The sequence below is a fragment of the Mastacembelus armatus genome, chromosome 18 (genome assembly GCF_900324485.2).
Source record: "Mastacembelus armatus chromosome 18, fMasArm1.2, whole genome shotgun sequence".
Taxonomy (NCBI): Eukaryota; Metazoa; Chordata; class Actinopteri; order Synbranchiformes; family Mastacembelidae; genus Mastacembelus; species Mastacembelus armatus.
In genome coordinates this window covers 2,436,806-2,454,215 of record NC_046650.1, presented here as the reverse complement: position 1 = coordinate 2,454,215, position 17,410 = coordinate 2,436,806, and the positions used below count along the sequence as shown (strand labels likewise).

At 39.5% G+C, this 17,410-nt stretch overlaps 1 protein-coding gene across 14 annotated transcripts in view; it reads right to left on the bottom strand.

The window, feature by feature from the left end:
- ank2b (ankyrin 2b, neuronal) overlaps nt 1–17,410 on the bottom strand; it is a 161,845-nt gene that overhangs the window by 114,191 nt on the left and 30,244 nt on the right. For 13 of the 14 annotated variants that reach the window (XR_003297165.1, XR_003297164.1, XM_026330683.1 and 10 more), the window contains exon 1: nt 4,170–4,366. The exons of the other annotated variant lie outside the window; for it this stretch is intronic. Coding sequence is in view for 11 of the 13 variants with exons in the window: in XM_026330683.1 (XP_026186468.1) it covers nt 4,170–4,256 (87 nt within the window). In the remaining 2 variants the exon portion in view is untranslated. Of the gene's footprint in view, nt 1–4,169; nt 4,367–17,410 lie in introns of those variants that run through there. 14 annotated transcript variants of the gene reach the window in all.

Sequence of the window (17,410 nt, the reverse complement as noted above, 5' to 3'; positions counted from 1 at the left end):
AGAAACTGAATGCTTACTTTAATTGTTCAAAACAGCTGATAATGTGGGACATTAGTCTTTTGGGCATGTAACACAGCACATGCCCACACACACACACACACACACACACACAATGCATGTTTAATCTCAATCTGGACTATAAACTATACCTAATCCTAGTTATCCCTGTAACCCCTGCCTCTGCATTAAATTGCCCAAGCCTCAAGATTTTGATGAAACAACACAAACACATAAAACCACCAGTAAACCTAACACTTGTAAAGCTGAGTTACAGAATGAACAGTCACTGGATTGACTAGACACACTGTGTGCTTCCTATCAGAGCAGACAGCAGAGAAGTAAAACTATAGCTTCCTATTAGAACAGACTTTCTCTGGTTCCTCATTGATAAACACAGTTATTTGTTCAAATTAGTAAAACTTTCCTGACAAGTGCTCATCTTGTGGTCATAATTGACAACTACATCAGTCCAGCAGCGTCTCCTGCTCTTGACCAAAGGCTGTGTGCTGTTTTATGCACCCATAATGTGTTTGCTGGAAAAACAAGCCTTCAGAAGAGAAAGGGAACCCAATCAGTTTGTGTGAAAAAATACCACACACACAAAGTTATTTCTGCTCTGTTCATGTGATGTGTAATAATAGCTTTTAAGGGATCCCTCATGAGGTGGCTGACACTTGTAGTGTGTGTTGTTGAAGGGACTGGGGGAGTTGAAAATTTGCCCATTCTGGTGGGTGGATGATCTACTGTGGAGACGCCACAGGAAATTGGTTTTAATCAGCTAACTGATCAGCTATGAGTCATCAGCCATTTATAGCCCTGCATTCAAAACTGGGTCCAATCTGAAGGGACTCCAAACCCTGACAGTCTTTCACCATGGCATTAAGGAAATAATGAATTAGTCAAACTTTAAAGGTTCCTTAAAGAATCCAAATCTGAAGTTAAGTTTTTTTTAAAGAGGAAGCAGTAACTGAAGCTGTGGCCTTTCACATGAATGTCAGATGAACTTCATCCCTGCACACCATTACTTTCTCACTCACAACATAAAGGGCATTAGCACTGAACATTAGCATTGGACACACCTCATCTAGCATTTGAACAAAATGCTTTGGGTAAATGGGCTATAAAAATGTTTTGGTATCACTACTGATTGCTATTAGTAATGAAATTGTTCAAACACCCAGACCTACTTCATGTACAGTATAAGCACATCCTGAATAAAAACCAAACATTAGCATGAAGTGCATCTAATATAGACTTTTCATTCCTTAGATATCTGTGGCTCAGCTTACAAGCCAAGGAAAGGGCAGAGGCAGCAACTCCTGATTATTTGTGAATATAAGTCTCTGTGTGTGTGTGTGTGTGTGTGTGTGTGTGTGTGTGTGTGTGTGTGTGTGTGTGTGTGTGTGTGTGAGAATCAGCTGAGTCACAGAAATAAGCAGGGGCTGAAAATCTCTGACCTCTCTGCTCACTAAAACAAAACAATGATCAGTCTTTCCAAACACCTGAACCTGAAACCTTCCTGCGCTCATCAGAAAACAAAACCTGCATCTTCAAAACGGTCAGAGTCTTCCTCATTTGAAAAGACACTGCACAGTGAAGGAGCACTGCCTGTGCAGCAGGCGTGTCTCTAACCCCCCCTGGATCACAGCAAGGGGGAGACTTTTAATTGAGCCAGTGGGAGATTAAAGTGCTTAGGGCCTTCATGGAAGAGCCAAGAACTGTTTTAAATCAGGCCTTCTACCAGCTGAAAACATCAACTCAAGCGTGTGTCTGGTGTCTAAAGATGACACTGTGAATCACATAAGTGATCATATAGGTGGTAGCATATCAATAATGCATGCACTGACTCCGACCCCCAACCCCCACCCCTGCCAAATGCCTTTGCTTTCACCAACTATCTCACTTTTGAACAATCAGCTTTACCAACAAGGACACCTGCCTTCATCTTCTTCTGAGCTTTTTCTTTCCTGATTTCCCTTACAGCTCTCTTGTTCTACTGAAGAAAAGTGAGGAAGCAGAGGTAAACTACTGTATAACAGCACTGACATCTATTTTGTCTTGTAGCATTTGTTCTCAAAACACTTGTTCACCTGTTGCTCAGTTGTCTTTAACAAAATTTTCAATGAGTCTTGATTTGAAACTGAAGTGTCTCTCACTGACTAATCAGGAGATTTAGCCCAGGAGTAAACTTGTCCGCCAATAACACACCCACTTCATTTGTTCATTCTTTACAATGGCAGAAACACTAACAAGTATGTCAAAGGAAAGAACTGAGCGAGACAGGGGTGAATCTTTCTGCCAAATATTCAGACAGTATTCATATTTTATATCAGCACTGCTGGAGCACTAGTAACTGTCTAGCATTAGCATATTTCACCCAGCTCTAGGGAGCCTGTCAGGGGTTTCTGCAGAGCCCATTAAAGAAACCCAACAGACACGCCCTCAGGCAGCAGGCAGTCTGCTCTATGAATGGAGGTGTGGCTACATGCTAATTGCTGTGGTGTTTTGTTTTCTGTTATTCTGTCTTAATTTTTGGGGGTAAGTGGTCATTACTGTAGTTTGTGTCCCTGAAAGCTGCTTGCTGTTTATGAGGGTTAACTAACCACAGTCTGCAGAGGAGCCATGTTGCCTAACACACTCAGTTTCTAATCAAGCAAAGTTCAGGATAAGCAACAGCACTGAATCTGACTCAGCCAAGAAACAAGCACACAACTATATCACTATATTTGGAGACGATCACTCTTTATGAGCATGAATTCGGCCAAACAAGAACACACAAAGTACACTGAAATGCAATAAGGTTGGACTGTGCCTATGAGCAACAAAAGAAGAATTAAGGAATCAGAAAACGTGAAAAAAAAAATCATCACACCACAGGCATAATGATTAACTACTGTGTAGTAGCAAAGTCAAGAAGTCAACCTTTCTGTTGATTTGATCCTTTTATTAATCTGATTGCCTTTTAAGTAACAACAGTCAAAGTCATTTTGGAAGCATGACCAGAACCTCTCCAAGCCTTACCCGTGCACTTTTAGCTGCTTACATTGAACCAACCTTAACCATGCATCGCCCTGTTCTGCTGTTTATTTTGGAGGACTTGTTGGCTGCCTTAGAAAATTTAAAGATGAAGAGCTTCAAGTATTTCTGTTTTGACACCTCTGTGAGTGTGAACAGTGTGCATGACAAAATCACCTCTGACAACTAGCAGGGTCCAATATAAACAATATGAATGAAAATAACCAGTTTATACATTCATTCAAGGTATTGGATGAGCTTTAGAATATAAAATTAGAAACTTAATTATCAATTATTTTCATCATCTGTTTTTTAAGCTTTTTTTCAGTCCCTGTTTATTACTAAATACGGTCAGTTTATTAGTCAACACAGATAATTTAAAGACATCACAATGGATTTCTGAGATATTGCAATGGCCATTTCTCACTATTCTGACAATTCGCTTTTTTAGATTTGACCAAATGATTAATCAGTAAAAAGAATTAGTTCATAAATAATGTATAGCACCTAATTACTGTTCAACCTTGTAAAGATGATAACATCCCATAATTTACTTTGCTTCATCAACAGCAAAATCTGTGCCTTTGCAGAGGTGATGGGTGTGTGTGCTCATGGTAGTGGGTGAACAATAAACAACCAGCAACAACCAATCATGGACGTCAAAAAGACACGTTATATGAAGGTAACAGGCTAACAAAAATCATCTGATAGCAGATGTAAGTAGTGATGTCTACAACAACAGCAACACAAAGAGCGAGTGGAGCTGGGACCCACCCTGTCAGTGTGTGAGGAGCCTCCTCCTACTACTCACTACCTAAAGGAGCTCACAACAACAACAGAGAGCCACACAACAGGAGAAGGAAATACAGGGAGCAGTGGAGGAATAAGCCATCAAAACGAAAAAAGGTGGGATCAGCAGAGATGGAGAGCTCCCACTGGGAAATGGCCTTAGTCCAGCGGTGAAGATGGGGATGGGGGTGAAACACAAAATCAAATGCAACCTGAACACCTGACACTGAAAATGAAAAATCACCTACTAACACTCATCCTGCACTATTCTCCACCTGCTCCTATCCTCTTGCTGTGGGGAGGCAGGCAGTGACCCCCACTGCTCCAACTCTCTGAGCCATGTGGCTCTCCATCTATTCATTTACCTTCTTGGGTCTTTTTTTCCTCTGTCCCAGCCCATTGAGGCGATCACTGGGGTCCAACCTGTAGTGGGAGTGGTTGTCCTCACTCATCCTTTCTCCAAAACAACCACTTTTCACTCTTGTTTAGTCCCCTTCTTCTTCCTCTCCCTATCCGCTCAGCTCTTCCCCCTCCTCAGTGAAACAGAGCAAGCCGACCTCTCTCCTCTCTGGTCCTCAGCGGTGTGGAGTGCCGAGCCAGGCGGAGGGTGGGGGGAGTGGTCGGGGAGGAGGAGGTGGAGAGACGAGGGAGGGAAGGGAGGAGGGTGCACAATGGTGTTGCTATGGCAGCAGCTGCCACCAGTGTTTATCTGGAACCCTGGCTGGAAACCAAAATAGTCACTGCACGCGCTTGTACACACACTTAACAGCCCTAGGTGTGTGTGTGAGTGTGAGTGTCTGTGTGACATATTTCTTCCTGTGTTCAAAATAACATTCAGAAATGAAAACAATAATGATATAAAATGAAAACCTAAATTTTAGTACAACTGAGTTGATGTGGATGTGATATTCAATAATTATGCTGTTTATGCCTGAGAGCACATGAGCTAAATGGAGTTGATAGGCTGAAATGACCAACAAATGAAATAGTGATACTGTGAACATGTGTGTGTTTAGGTGTAACATCTCTGTGGTGCAGATACAAAATATTTTTTATTTATTTATTATTGCTTATTTTTAATTTAGAAAATAGAGATAAACACCTGTTTCTCATAACTCCATGTTACATCTTCAAATAGTTTGTTTTGTCTGACCAATATTAACTTTACAATAATGTACAACAAATTAAAAAATAAGCAAAAATTGGAACCAGAATGTTGGCACTTGGCTTTGAAAAACTACTTACATTAAATAAAAATGGACCTATAATCAATTTAAAATCATTATAAAGACAAGAGAGCGTACATTAAAAGTCCAAATGTAAAAATTGATAGCAGAAACCAAGTTTGGTGTTTTATGGTGCTCCAAAATGTTCATGGCACATCATGAAATAACTTATTTCAATAAATGTACACAATTTTATAATATGACATTGAAATTGTAAATAATGCAGCAGATCTTTGCATTTATTATAACGTTCTATGTCATATTTATGAAATTATGCAATCAAAGTCAGGAGGGTGGGACCAGTTTGCTGCTGGATAGTGCTGGGTATTCACCATTGTCAGCTAACATGAGTAAGCAAATACAAAACAAAATGACTTTAGACCTTCTGTCACCATTCTCTTCCAAATAGTGCTGGGCAATACAGCAACTATATTTGCTGTATCTTAGACATCCTGACTGACAAAGTCATTTTGCTGAAAAACAGTATTATGAAATAAACAGGACATTGTGAAAACAAGCATGATGAAATCATATTTAATTTAATATTTTAATAATATTTAATATTATAAAGTGGTGTATATTTATTTAAATAGTTATTTCATAATGTCAAGTGTTTTTTTTTAACTTAATTCTGAACATTTTTGAGCTCCACAGTGATTAATTCACTGATGACTGGATTTAAATAACTGCACATGTGAGGTGACAAAAGCAGAGCCTCATGTTACATGTTTCTTTACTCAGCTGTGAAACAGAAGCCACCATGTTAGGCTTCCTGCTCTATAGATTCAGTCAATAAACTTCCATCCACTGAGGATTACACACCCAGACTCACTTTGCAAATCCACACCACCCTGTCAGTCTTTGTTGTCTGAAGGCAGCCAGGTCTTAAATCCAAGCATACCCACACCCCGCCTCCCTCCTGCATAACACACACACGTACACACACACACACAGGCAGCTTTATGAACCCCCCTTTGAAAAAGCATTGATTGCCTGTATCTTAATGATGGCCCCTGGCTATATGCTCTCAGTCACAGCAGGCTGGAGCAGCATCCCATTAATGTTGAAGAAAAATGGAAGCTTCTGTTTTCATTTGCTCACACATACACCAAAATATGAAATGTTAACAATGAGACAGAGGCTGTGGGTATTGTGGTTAATATATTTTTGTCTGTCATCCTGGGACACTTTTCTGTTAGCACTCATGCCCTTCACATTCCACCCCAATGCCTCTTAGATGGCATGTTACACTCTCCACAACAGTCCCACACACGCACACACACACGCACACACACACACACACACACACACAGACAAACACCTGCTCCTGTCAGCTGCTCTGACAGCTCCACGTGTGTGTACATGAGTGTGTCAGGTGAGTGAAGGTGACTATAAGGGGCTGACAGACACTGTGTCTCAGTCTGTGGTGGAATTCAACTCTAAATGGAGCAGGGCTGTGGTCAGGACTTTATGTCTCCCCCACTGCAGACCCACCCCCTAAAAGACCCCAATTAGCGCTGAATCTCAATTACCTAATTTTACCGCCACTAGCTCCTTAGTCCTCAGTGAAGAATGTCTCGAAACTCTTATTTCTGCCCTGAGGAGTGAGGAGAAAGGACAGAGGAGGCTACCTGGAGGATCTATAACACAGGATACAGTGCAGCCTTCTGCTCTTCTGTTGAAGGATCTCTGAATTTTGTTTTGTTTGTTTTGAATATTGATGATTCCCAGAAGTTCTCCCCTGACCTTTAATGTTGGGATTGTCCAAACCAGTCTGCTGTTGTTCCCTTAAAGGATAATAAATAATATACAGTAGGTGACCCGAATCTTTAAGATATTTCAACACCAACCATATATCCATTAAATTTGCTGTGTATATTAATGGTTTAAACAGAGATGATTCCTAATGATTTTAGCTACATTACTGAGACCATTGCTGGTCCTGGAAGATAAAACTTTCTGTTTTTATTTACTCCCTTTTATACTTTGAATTAACCTGATATATTAAGATATTTAAACTTCTCCCAACAGATTTTTCTGAGGGCATTTATGGTCCTAATATTATGACTCATAAGGATTTTAGTGACCTTCTGACCTTTCTTCTGCACAAAAAATGTGTGTCCCCGCTAATTACTGAACACAAACCAATGAAACTGGTTACGGGTATGCATAATCCCCAGAGAATCAACACTAATTTTGTGGTTCCTGTCAGTCACCACTGTAGATCCATTTATCCATCACCTACACTGTGACAATGGGGGAGACTTTTGGGAATGTGATGGTCATTATCATTTTCTGATATTTTAAAGACCAAATGACAGAAAAGTTCAAAATAATAATAAAACTGTTGGTTGCAGCTCTAACACCAAACTTATCTGCTTATCTGTGCACCAGACTTAACATTTACATCTTCCTGGGGAAACAGTGAGGGTGGGACTCGCCCCTTCCCTCTAACTGTGCACTGTCACACTCTTTAATATAGAATTTATCTTCACAGAGACATGAATGGAGCTGACCAGCTAAGGAGCCAATCAATTTATATTATCCATCCATCCATCCATCCATTATCTATACCGTTATTCCTATTTAGGGTCACAGGGATCTGCTGGAGCCTATCCCAGCTCTCTTTGGGTGAAAAGGCAGGGGTACACTCTGGACAGGTCACCAGTCCATCACAGGACAAAAATAACATGCTCAGCAAATTCCAAAGCTTTTATAAGATACAGTGTCTTATAAGACACAGTGAACAAATCAGAAGAGTGTGTCTTGTGACTATCCAAAATAGTTCGTCAGTGGGAATTTAGACTTGACGATGGTGGTGGCAGAGAGATAATTAAAAAGCATCAACATTCATCTTCTGGGGATAAGAATCAATTCCACCTAGTCTGAGATCATGATACTAAAACGGTGGACTGTCCCTTACAGGTTGGAACTATGTTGTTTCCCCAGCTGAAGTATCCTGAGGACCAGAATGGACTAGGAGCTGGACCTGTCAGTCCAGCATTCCCTCTGGAAGTTTTCCTGGCATGTCCAACTCTATATGTACTAAATGTAATCTTGACTTAGACATTTATGTGCAATTTCTTCAACACCACAAAAAGATTTAAGAGGTTTTTACTGCAAACACAGCTTAGCAACAGTCATTAAAATTTAACAACAGCAATATGTTTGTGCAAGCAATGCAATTATTTTCTATTGAGACAGCAATTATACTCTCCTCTGGCTCATGCTTGCCAACAGAACAAGACTGTACTGTAGCACACCAGCATCACAATAACAGTCAAATGACATTTTCAGTAGGATTAAAGGAAAAAAAATCAGCCTCAATACTAAACTAATGTACATTTTTAAAGTCGTGCAGGTATCATCTTACTTTCCTTTCTCCTTGTTTCTGTACATCCATAAATGGCTTCCACACCTTTCATTTTGACAGAGAAGAGATCTGATGCAGTAAAATAATTTCCAGAGTATACACAGTGTAGAGATGTAATAACAGTAGTAGCAGGTAGTAGTCATGGAAGAGGCTAGCATACTGTAGCTGACAGACACTGCATTCTCACTGCATTCATCAGACAATGTGCAAACTCTTAGTTAAGGCCCCTTTAAGCTTTACATGTTTTATATATTTGACAGGTAAAGATATTAGCTGACAAAGAATGCAATAACTTTTTCCAGCTGCAGGATTTCAACCTTAGACCCCCAGTCCCAACCCTCCATTTCCATACACAGGACGCTTGATGTGTATTATGCTTTATGGTTATGTTGTAGTACAGTGTGCTGTAAAGTACAGAAGCTGTAGTGATTACCTATAAGGTGGGTGCATTTTTTTCAAAGGTCAACCATGCATACAACAAAGTGAAAGTGTGTGTACAAACAGTGTGTACATACACATACACAGTGATTGTCTAATAATCTGGATGTGTGAATGCTGAGACTGAGTTTAACCAACTAAAGTGTATGTCAACTGTATGTGTGTGTGTGTGTGTGTGTGTGTGTGTGTGTGTTTATGTGTGTGTGCCTGGGAACTGAGCACTAAAGCCAAAACAAAGAAATTCTCTGTTCTCCTATTAAATTAAAACACAAAGAAGAAATCAAAAGTCTTCACTTTATGACCCAAAGAAGAAAAAGGCTTTTCAAAGTGTTTCCCAGACAAACTCAGAACACACAAACCATCCCCAGTGACACTGACCTGACACCACTTCTATTAGGATGCCTGACTGTGATGGGTTGGGAGGAAAAACCTGCGTCACACACACATGCACACCAAGAACCAAGAGAAAAGAGCTCCCACATTCCACATTGCCGCATAACGCCTCCCATCACACATACACATAAAGGCTTCCCAGTGCAATCAAAGTGATTTAGTAGCAAACGGCTCAGAGTTGTAAGAACTTTGACTTTGAGAGATGCTATTGTGGGCATGTGTGTCACACTTTAACAAGAGCTGGAGACAAATCTCAACTGATGGGCCGAGAGACAACAACATGGAAAAGTCATGTAGAACAGAAAAGACAAAAAGAAAATATAAAACAAGAACTGGAGCATTTTTTTCTGGTAGTATCACAATTAAATTTTGATTTAGAAATATTTTAAAATATATCTGTACCATTAAAGGCTGCTAGATTTGAGGGGAGAAGAAATCTATTTCCATATGTGAATTATTTTCTTCTCTTTCAATAACACCCTGAATATTTAGGTGATTAATTTCAGGAAAGACCATGTTTATACTCAAGTGCAGATTACCCAGAGAGCAAATGGGAACAATCCCCCTGAGCAATAAATTATAAGGGGCCCTGGTAAGTCTGTCCTTCCACACAGATCTGTGTCACTAGAAGCTAAACACATATTGGACAGTTCTGCTTAATTCAGTCTTGCACATTACCAAAACTACCTTACGCTTATTCAAGTGTGTTATAAATATACATCTGAAATAGGATAGTTTACTTTCAGTTTACTGTGTATGTACTATTGAGAGATATACTAAACAAAAGTATAGCCAAGAATACTTGGCCTGTACTGACACTAACAAGCAGGATGTAAGTAAAGCATATAATTATTAATAAGATCAGTTCACAGTAGAGTTGCAATGCAAAATTAAATTTTGATGTAAACTATTTATGTACTCAAAGTGTACTAGTCTCACACCTAAAGTATAATTCTAAGTACACTTTTATAGAGTAAAAAGCCAACTTAGTCCCAAGAAATCTTGAAATAGTACACAAAAATGTACTACTAGTACTTTGATATTAGTATATTTATTACATAATATCCATCCATCCATCCATTTTCTATACCCGCTTTTTCCTGAAGGCCAGGGTCACGGGGATCTGCTGCAGCCTATCCCAGCTTTCTTACTACATAATATATACTTCAGAAATATACTCGAACTTTACTTAATTTCATACTTTATGTAAGGGTTGCTTTTTGTAATGCAGAAAGTAGAATGGTGTCTATGTAAAATATAAAATGTAAGTGTGTGGAGGTAATGTGTCTTTAGGATGGTGCTACTATAAGGTTGCACGATTTGAGTTTGCATGTGTACATTTATGTGTGTATTTACAGTTAAACAACCTGCACCATGAAGACAAAGGAACACCCTGAGCAACTACACAGAAGCATGGCTGCAAAGCACTACTTTCCATGTCAAAGTATGTCTACTTGTGTTGCATATGTGACAAAAGTTGTCTGAGCCTTTTGAAACTGTGCCTAATGGGAGTCGCCAAGTGATTGCATGAGTCAGTGTCAGGCAGGTCTGAAGGCTACAGGTTTAAATTAGGTGAAATTAGCTGCTGCTGGCATTCAATGTGTGTCCGAACGTCAGAAACATCAAATTGTTGGGGGATGAGATGCATTGTGGGTAATGCAGCCTCAGGGTTTGACAAGGATGAAGAATGGTTCTGCTGTATCATTTGGGATCTTCTTACTGTTCATTGGGGGGTACAAACTAACATCAGGGTATGTATACAGTATGTTATGTATTGATAGAGATGACAGACCCAAAGCACCATGACCTCAGGTTATGTTACTGAAGTTATGTCCCAAGGCACCTCATTGTGCCACATGCCCTGTCAGCTGGCTGTCTGCCTCACAGAGGGGGAGGGGGGCATCTGGCAGAGCGCCGGGCTCTCTACATATTTTATGAGAGGGTGGAGAGGTTGGGCGAATGGATGTGGGCATCAAGGTCAAAATGGGGAAAATAGATAGATTTGTTATGGTTTGGCCACTTCATGAAAATTTGTGCACAGATGAAAATTCTTAGTTAACAGTTCTTAAGAATTAACTGTTTCCCTCCTGCCACATCCTGGATTCTGAAGCCATCTAATCCTGTGAAGGCTGCACAGTGAATCCACTCCATGCTTCCTGTACTGTCTTCTCCACAACAAAACTGGCTATGTGCACTTCAGTCGCGGTTCTACATGAAGTGAGTAGCAGCGTCACAAAAAATCCAAAAAAGGGCAGCACCAAAGAATGGTTCTGTGTTTTTGTTGTGCACCACAGCATAGTCCATTAGTTCACTATCAGTGACTTGTTCAATAAATTATATTCAAGTATATTTTACACTTTAGGCTGCTTATGATTATATTCTGATCTTCCCTCATTTACCATGTACTGTGGAACCACTGGAGTCGTATTATATCACTACAGCCATCACATTTTAAATGCTATTTTGATTTATTGTTAATATAAAAAACATTTGATAGTACTACAAAAAACTAATAAATGTAAAGCAATGTAATTCATACTGTATGTCTACACTACTGTAGTCCAACTCTGGTTACCAAATTCTACTTCTGTTTAAACAGATACTACAGTGTTTTGGCCAGAGAACCACAACTCACTACTAGTGGTATATAGTATAAAACTGTATAACACAATCAGCTGTAGGCTAATGATGCTATTGAAAGCTGCTGTTGACCTGGACAGGCTAAAAAAAGCAATGATGATTGATTGGGGTAACATGCTGAACAGGGTGTGACAATGCTGCATCTGGTCCAGCCTCTCATCTTGCTGATCTGCCAGCGTGACTGCTGACGCTGGCTCAGATATTGATCCATCTCAGAGAAAATGAAGACAATGGTGACAAACTAATCACTAAGTCATTCTGGGCTTATATAGCTATGTTTGTTCCTAATAATGTGCTCTGTTCACACAACATTAAAATACACAGTATACACCCATTCAGCAGTTTTGGCCTTGTAAAACTGTATATTGTTAATGTAGGATTGGAACAAGCACGGATAACATGCCCCCTCCCCCTTACATTCAGATCAGTCAGACTCTTCAGATCCACCACACCAAGAGCACATTTTTATCAAGTTTGGTTTAAATCCATTAGTGTTGTGTACAAGTGCAAGCATATAGCAATCCAAGCAATACAGTGAAAAATTTGCAGTCAGCATTGTGTGACAATCAGATGCTTTTCTCAAAGGCATGCATCTGAAAACCTAAGCTGAGGTTGCACTACTACATGCACTCAGACTTTTCTCCCCCTATGCAGCAACTACACCAACCCTGAGCAAACAACCTCTGGCACATTAAGCCACACTTAAGAGGGGTATATAAATCAACATACAACTATGTCCATTTGAGTTCTGATACTATAAGTAAAGGGACCCCAAATCTATTGTATTTATAGTTTGAGTCTGATGGAGAACCACTTCTTAAAATAAGGAAGGAAGGCAGATAACCACACAAAACACGGTGATGCACTCAAATGGTGCTTTCAGGACAGTCTGGCTCTGTTTGTTTCCTGATAATTATAGTAGGTAAATAAAACATTTCCTCCTAAAGTCAACTTCAGAACAAGCCCAAAAAAAGACAAGCAACATTTCTAAAGAACCATAGGTGAGCAGGGTGACTCCCCATGTCCTCATTAATGAAATCTTGTGTGGGACTTAAAGTAAAAGTTTACAAAATATAAAATGACGCCTACTTCTCTGATACACATCTTGTACAGCTTCTCTATGTAATCTTTAATAATTTCCAATCAGACATTCACAGACTACACTTTACAGAAACCTGGAAAAGCCCTGAGGTACAAAACACAACATCTGAAAAGAAAGCACATCTGCATTTCCAATTATGGAAAAAGTAAGGACAACTCTGCTCATGATTGGACATAAGTCACTTAAAATCAGAGACATTGTACAGAAGTAAACCCACACTGATGTGCTGGCTGTGGACATCAAACTGCTGATATGAACTGAATCTGTAAAAAACCTGTATTCATTGGAAAGTCCTCACTGGTACACCAACACTGAACTGTTCTATCTGGGTCTATTCAGTGAGTGTGCTTTGTGTGTCTCTGTCTGGACTCCTGCTGAGCCACTTCCTCCCCGGCCCTCAGAAACAGCGTTGCTATAGTAATTGTATCTAAGTGAATAACCATAGCAACCATAGAGATGCTTATGATGGGTGCTGGCTTTCAGTGCTGAAGATCAAACAGGCCTGATGTTAGAGGAGGATGAAGAGAGGAAAAAGAAAGAAGCAACCAATGAAGAGGAAGAAGGGGAAGACAAAAGAACAAAAGCAGGGAAAGGAGAGGATGAAATTGTAAATAGGGAAGGAAGAATAGAGGCACAAGGTAAAAGGGAACTGAATGGAAAAAGGTATTCCCTGAAGGTACTCCAACCGTTTTTAATTCCCTCTCATCTAAGTACCTAGTGGTATACAGGGTAAGTACGGTATAGCCGCACCTGTTTGAAATAAGAGCCAGTGATGATATGTAGCTGTTTCATGCATGCTGAGTTAAATTTAATACAGTCTAATGCCTTTTAGCTGTACAGCATGGTTCTAGACAATCAGTGTCAATCAGTGGTTTTACAGAGAACACCAAATAATCCTAATAAATGTCACCATGTACTGCTCTGGTATCTTACTGCTGCTGAGACAGGGAATACTGAATTAAAGAGGTCATTTTAATTAGTTCTGGTCATTATATTTTACCTTCAGTTTACTACTCACACATCTTCTATGTGATTATACAGTAGAATCATGTTTTCATATTGTGATATTTGCAATGAGTGTCCTCATTTACACAGCAGAACAACTCAGTCCAGTCCAGGAAACCAGTGGTGACCTGGTTAGCTGAGTGTGCATGGAAACATGAACAGCAAAACTGTGGCTTAAGCTGCTGTATATAATGTGTCTGCATTTTCTAAATAATTTCATTATTATGAAACAGAAGTGCTCCAGTAGATCCCTGTGACCCTGGTTAAGGAATACGCAGGTATAGATAATGGATGGATGGATGGATGGATGGAAAAGAAGTATTTCATGTTGACTTATATGTTAGGCATGAAATCTTAGATACTGTTGCATGTTCAGCTAACCTTCTACGCTGTGAGAAGGCCATGCTTATTAATTGAAATTTCTTCACTGAAGTGAACACTCTATCGACTTCATATAATTAGTACTGTATCAAAGCGTATAGCGTTTTCAGGGAAACATTTAGGAAGTTATTTTCCTCTTATCAATCATTACTGATTGATAAATTACTGAGAAAAATGTGCAAAATGTGCAACCATAAATGTAATGATTTTCATTTATCAATAATTTCCACACACACTGTAGTTCAGCTGCTGGTCTTTGTTACAGGCCACTAAACACAGAAATGACAACAATTACAGTGTTTAGTTAACATTTACAAACCACGTCTGTAAATTTGCTGGTTTAAGGGGCAATCTAGTGATTATTCTGACAGGTCAGCGGACAGCTTCTGGCCTGTGATATGTTCATGTGTGAAGGAATACAGCAGGAGATTGTTTTCTTAATCCCTGCTGCCTCCCCATCCTCTACATCCTCACATCAAAATCCACAATCTGCCACACAATAATGGGTCACTGCACATATTCAGTAAGCCAAAAAATCTGTCTGCACTTTGTGCTTGGACAATGCAAAGAAAGTCTCAGTTTGTCCAAAAGCTGAGGACAAAAGAGAAAGGGTCCTAGTTTTATATTTATTGCTGAAATCAGATTTTACATTCACAGGTGGTGCAGTCACACCGGAGAGGCTGGGAATCCTCATATGTCCTGTCTCCAAGGAAACCCTCACCTTGGTGTCTGTCTGTTGTCAGGGCAACAGTGCAGAGGGGAACGCTGGTGAGGAAAATACCAATGGAGACGAAGGGAATGGAGGAGGGCTGATGTGGTGACCACAACAGTAACTGCATCATTCACCAGAGATGATTCCTTGTCTGATGTAAATATAGAATTTTCTCTTTTCTCTTAATATGAAATTGCTACTATCAGAAATGTATCTGGCAGACACAATGTGTTATTGACCATCTTTCACCAATCACACCAATCACAATTATTCTTAGGCAGCTACAGTAAATTATATATGAATAAAGACATATTATTGAAACAAATCAGAATAGTGGCTAAAATTGGCCAGACTACTGTACATTTGCATTTGACTCACTTTGAAGAGAAGAAAATATGGTGATGTTTATAGGCCAAAAACCTACCTCAGTTTTAGGTACCTTAAGGTCTCATGTATCTATAGAGCCTCACTGCAGATGACAAGTGACAATAGACAAACACAGAAACCACTGGACGAGAGTGAGGGAGATGGTATGCATCTGAAATTCAGCTGAGCTCTGGATGTTGCACTTATTTAGTGTGCACCTTAGAAAGAAAATACAAATAACACAAAATAAGATGTCGTCACTGCATGTCACAGCCAAGCACAATATCACAAATCTGTTGCCAAGCACTGAACATCTATCTACACAGCGGAATATTTCAGTATTTATAATACAAATCTATGTGTTTAAAGTCATAGTCATTTGCAGTACAGCACTGAGGAAGCTCTAAATACAGAAACAATCAGGAAATTTATTTTAGTTTTAAAGTAAACTTAATTATGGGTGTTGCATGGTGTTGCTGACCTGCTTTAAGTTGATTCACAGGAGCTGTTCTAAAAATTATTTACTCCCTGTGGAAATACATAAGCGTGCAGACACATGAACAGCACCAAGTGAAAACACTGGAAAGCAAAGCAGCTAAGCAACAATCCAACATGTGTGCAAACTTTTAGAAAAGGTGTCTTGTTTGTTGCTATTTTTGACATTTGTGATCTGTATTTTTAGGCGTTGTGAAGTAAAAAAAAATCCATGTTGGGAATGTTGTTCACCTATTCCCACTAAATATAAATTAAAATTAAAATGAAAATATAATTCAAATCAGTGCATTTTTTCATCCCAATCATATTTTACTATTCCAATCCCAGGATCTCTAACGTCTGATCTACTTTCAGCTGGTGAATGGCGCCCCTTTGAGGAAGCTCTGTAACATTACACAGCCATAATTTGCTTTTGAGTAGCCATTTAAAGAGCTTTGTTATTGAACAGAATCACAGTTAAAAAATTAGCATCTCTTAAATATAATAAAATGACTCAGTAAACATGAATCCACTACAGGGCAGTGTTCATACTGTGTTCAGTAAGATAACTGAATTAGCACAGCAGTGTTGTGTCCTGTTCCTCCCATGACCTTCTCCACACAACTTACACCTATTGTGACTGTAGGCTACCACATTATTCTAGGCAGTAGCATACATGACATACTAATGTTCACAGAGAGAGGAGGGGCAGACAGCAGGAGAGCTATTTACTGTGCCTGTCAAAAATAACTCAGTTGACATTTGAGCCTGAGAGAAAAGTGAGCAGTAGGAATCAGGACTGTTTGGTTACAGCACAGTCTTACAGTTCAGACAGACAGAGACACTCCTGTCACCTCTGACTTGTGCAGGAATTCAACCAGAAACATCAGACCTGCTATTAGCTGGGGCTTCTATTATAGGACCACTGAGTTTATAAAACAATGTCAGTGTACCACTCTACAGTTTACCACTGAAATCGCAGGCTAAAGTGGCAAACCTGGTTGTTAACTTGACTACCATGATGATTAATGCATTAGCCTAGCATCTCTTGTCATCACTGTGAAAGTTCTTGAAAGTTTCATTAGAAAGCAGAGCCATAATGTCACATTAACCTTTCCAGCCTGTTTGAATTATTTATGAAACCTTGAGAGGCAGCAGATTGAGAAGATAAATGAATCAGCTACTGTGTTAAACAGACTGTTAAATATGTAAGTATAATAGTAGTAATACAATCTGGATTACTCACCGATAAAGTTTTATTACCAGCATTGACATGAGCTGTACAGTATCCTGTGTCAGTAACACCCCCTGCAGTTAACAAATCAGCAGGGTATTCATTATGAAATTAATTATGGATACTCCAAAAGTACACATACAAACATATGATGGCTCTCTGAGGACAGCTTCATAAAAAATGCACGTATCTGCTGAACAGCTTTACTCAAGCTTTATATGACGTACACTCACTCAGTCAGCTGTGCGGCTGCACTGGTTGT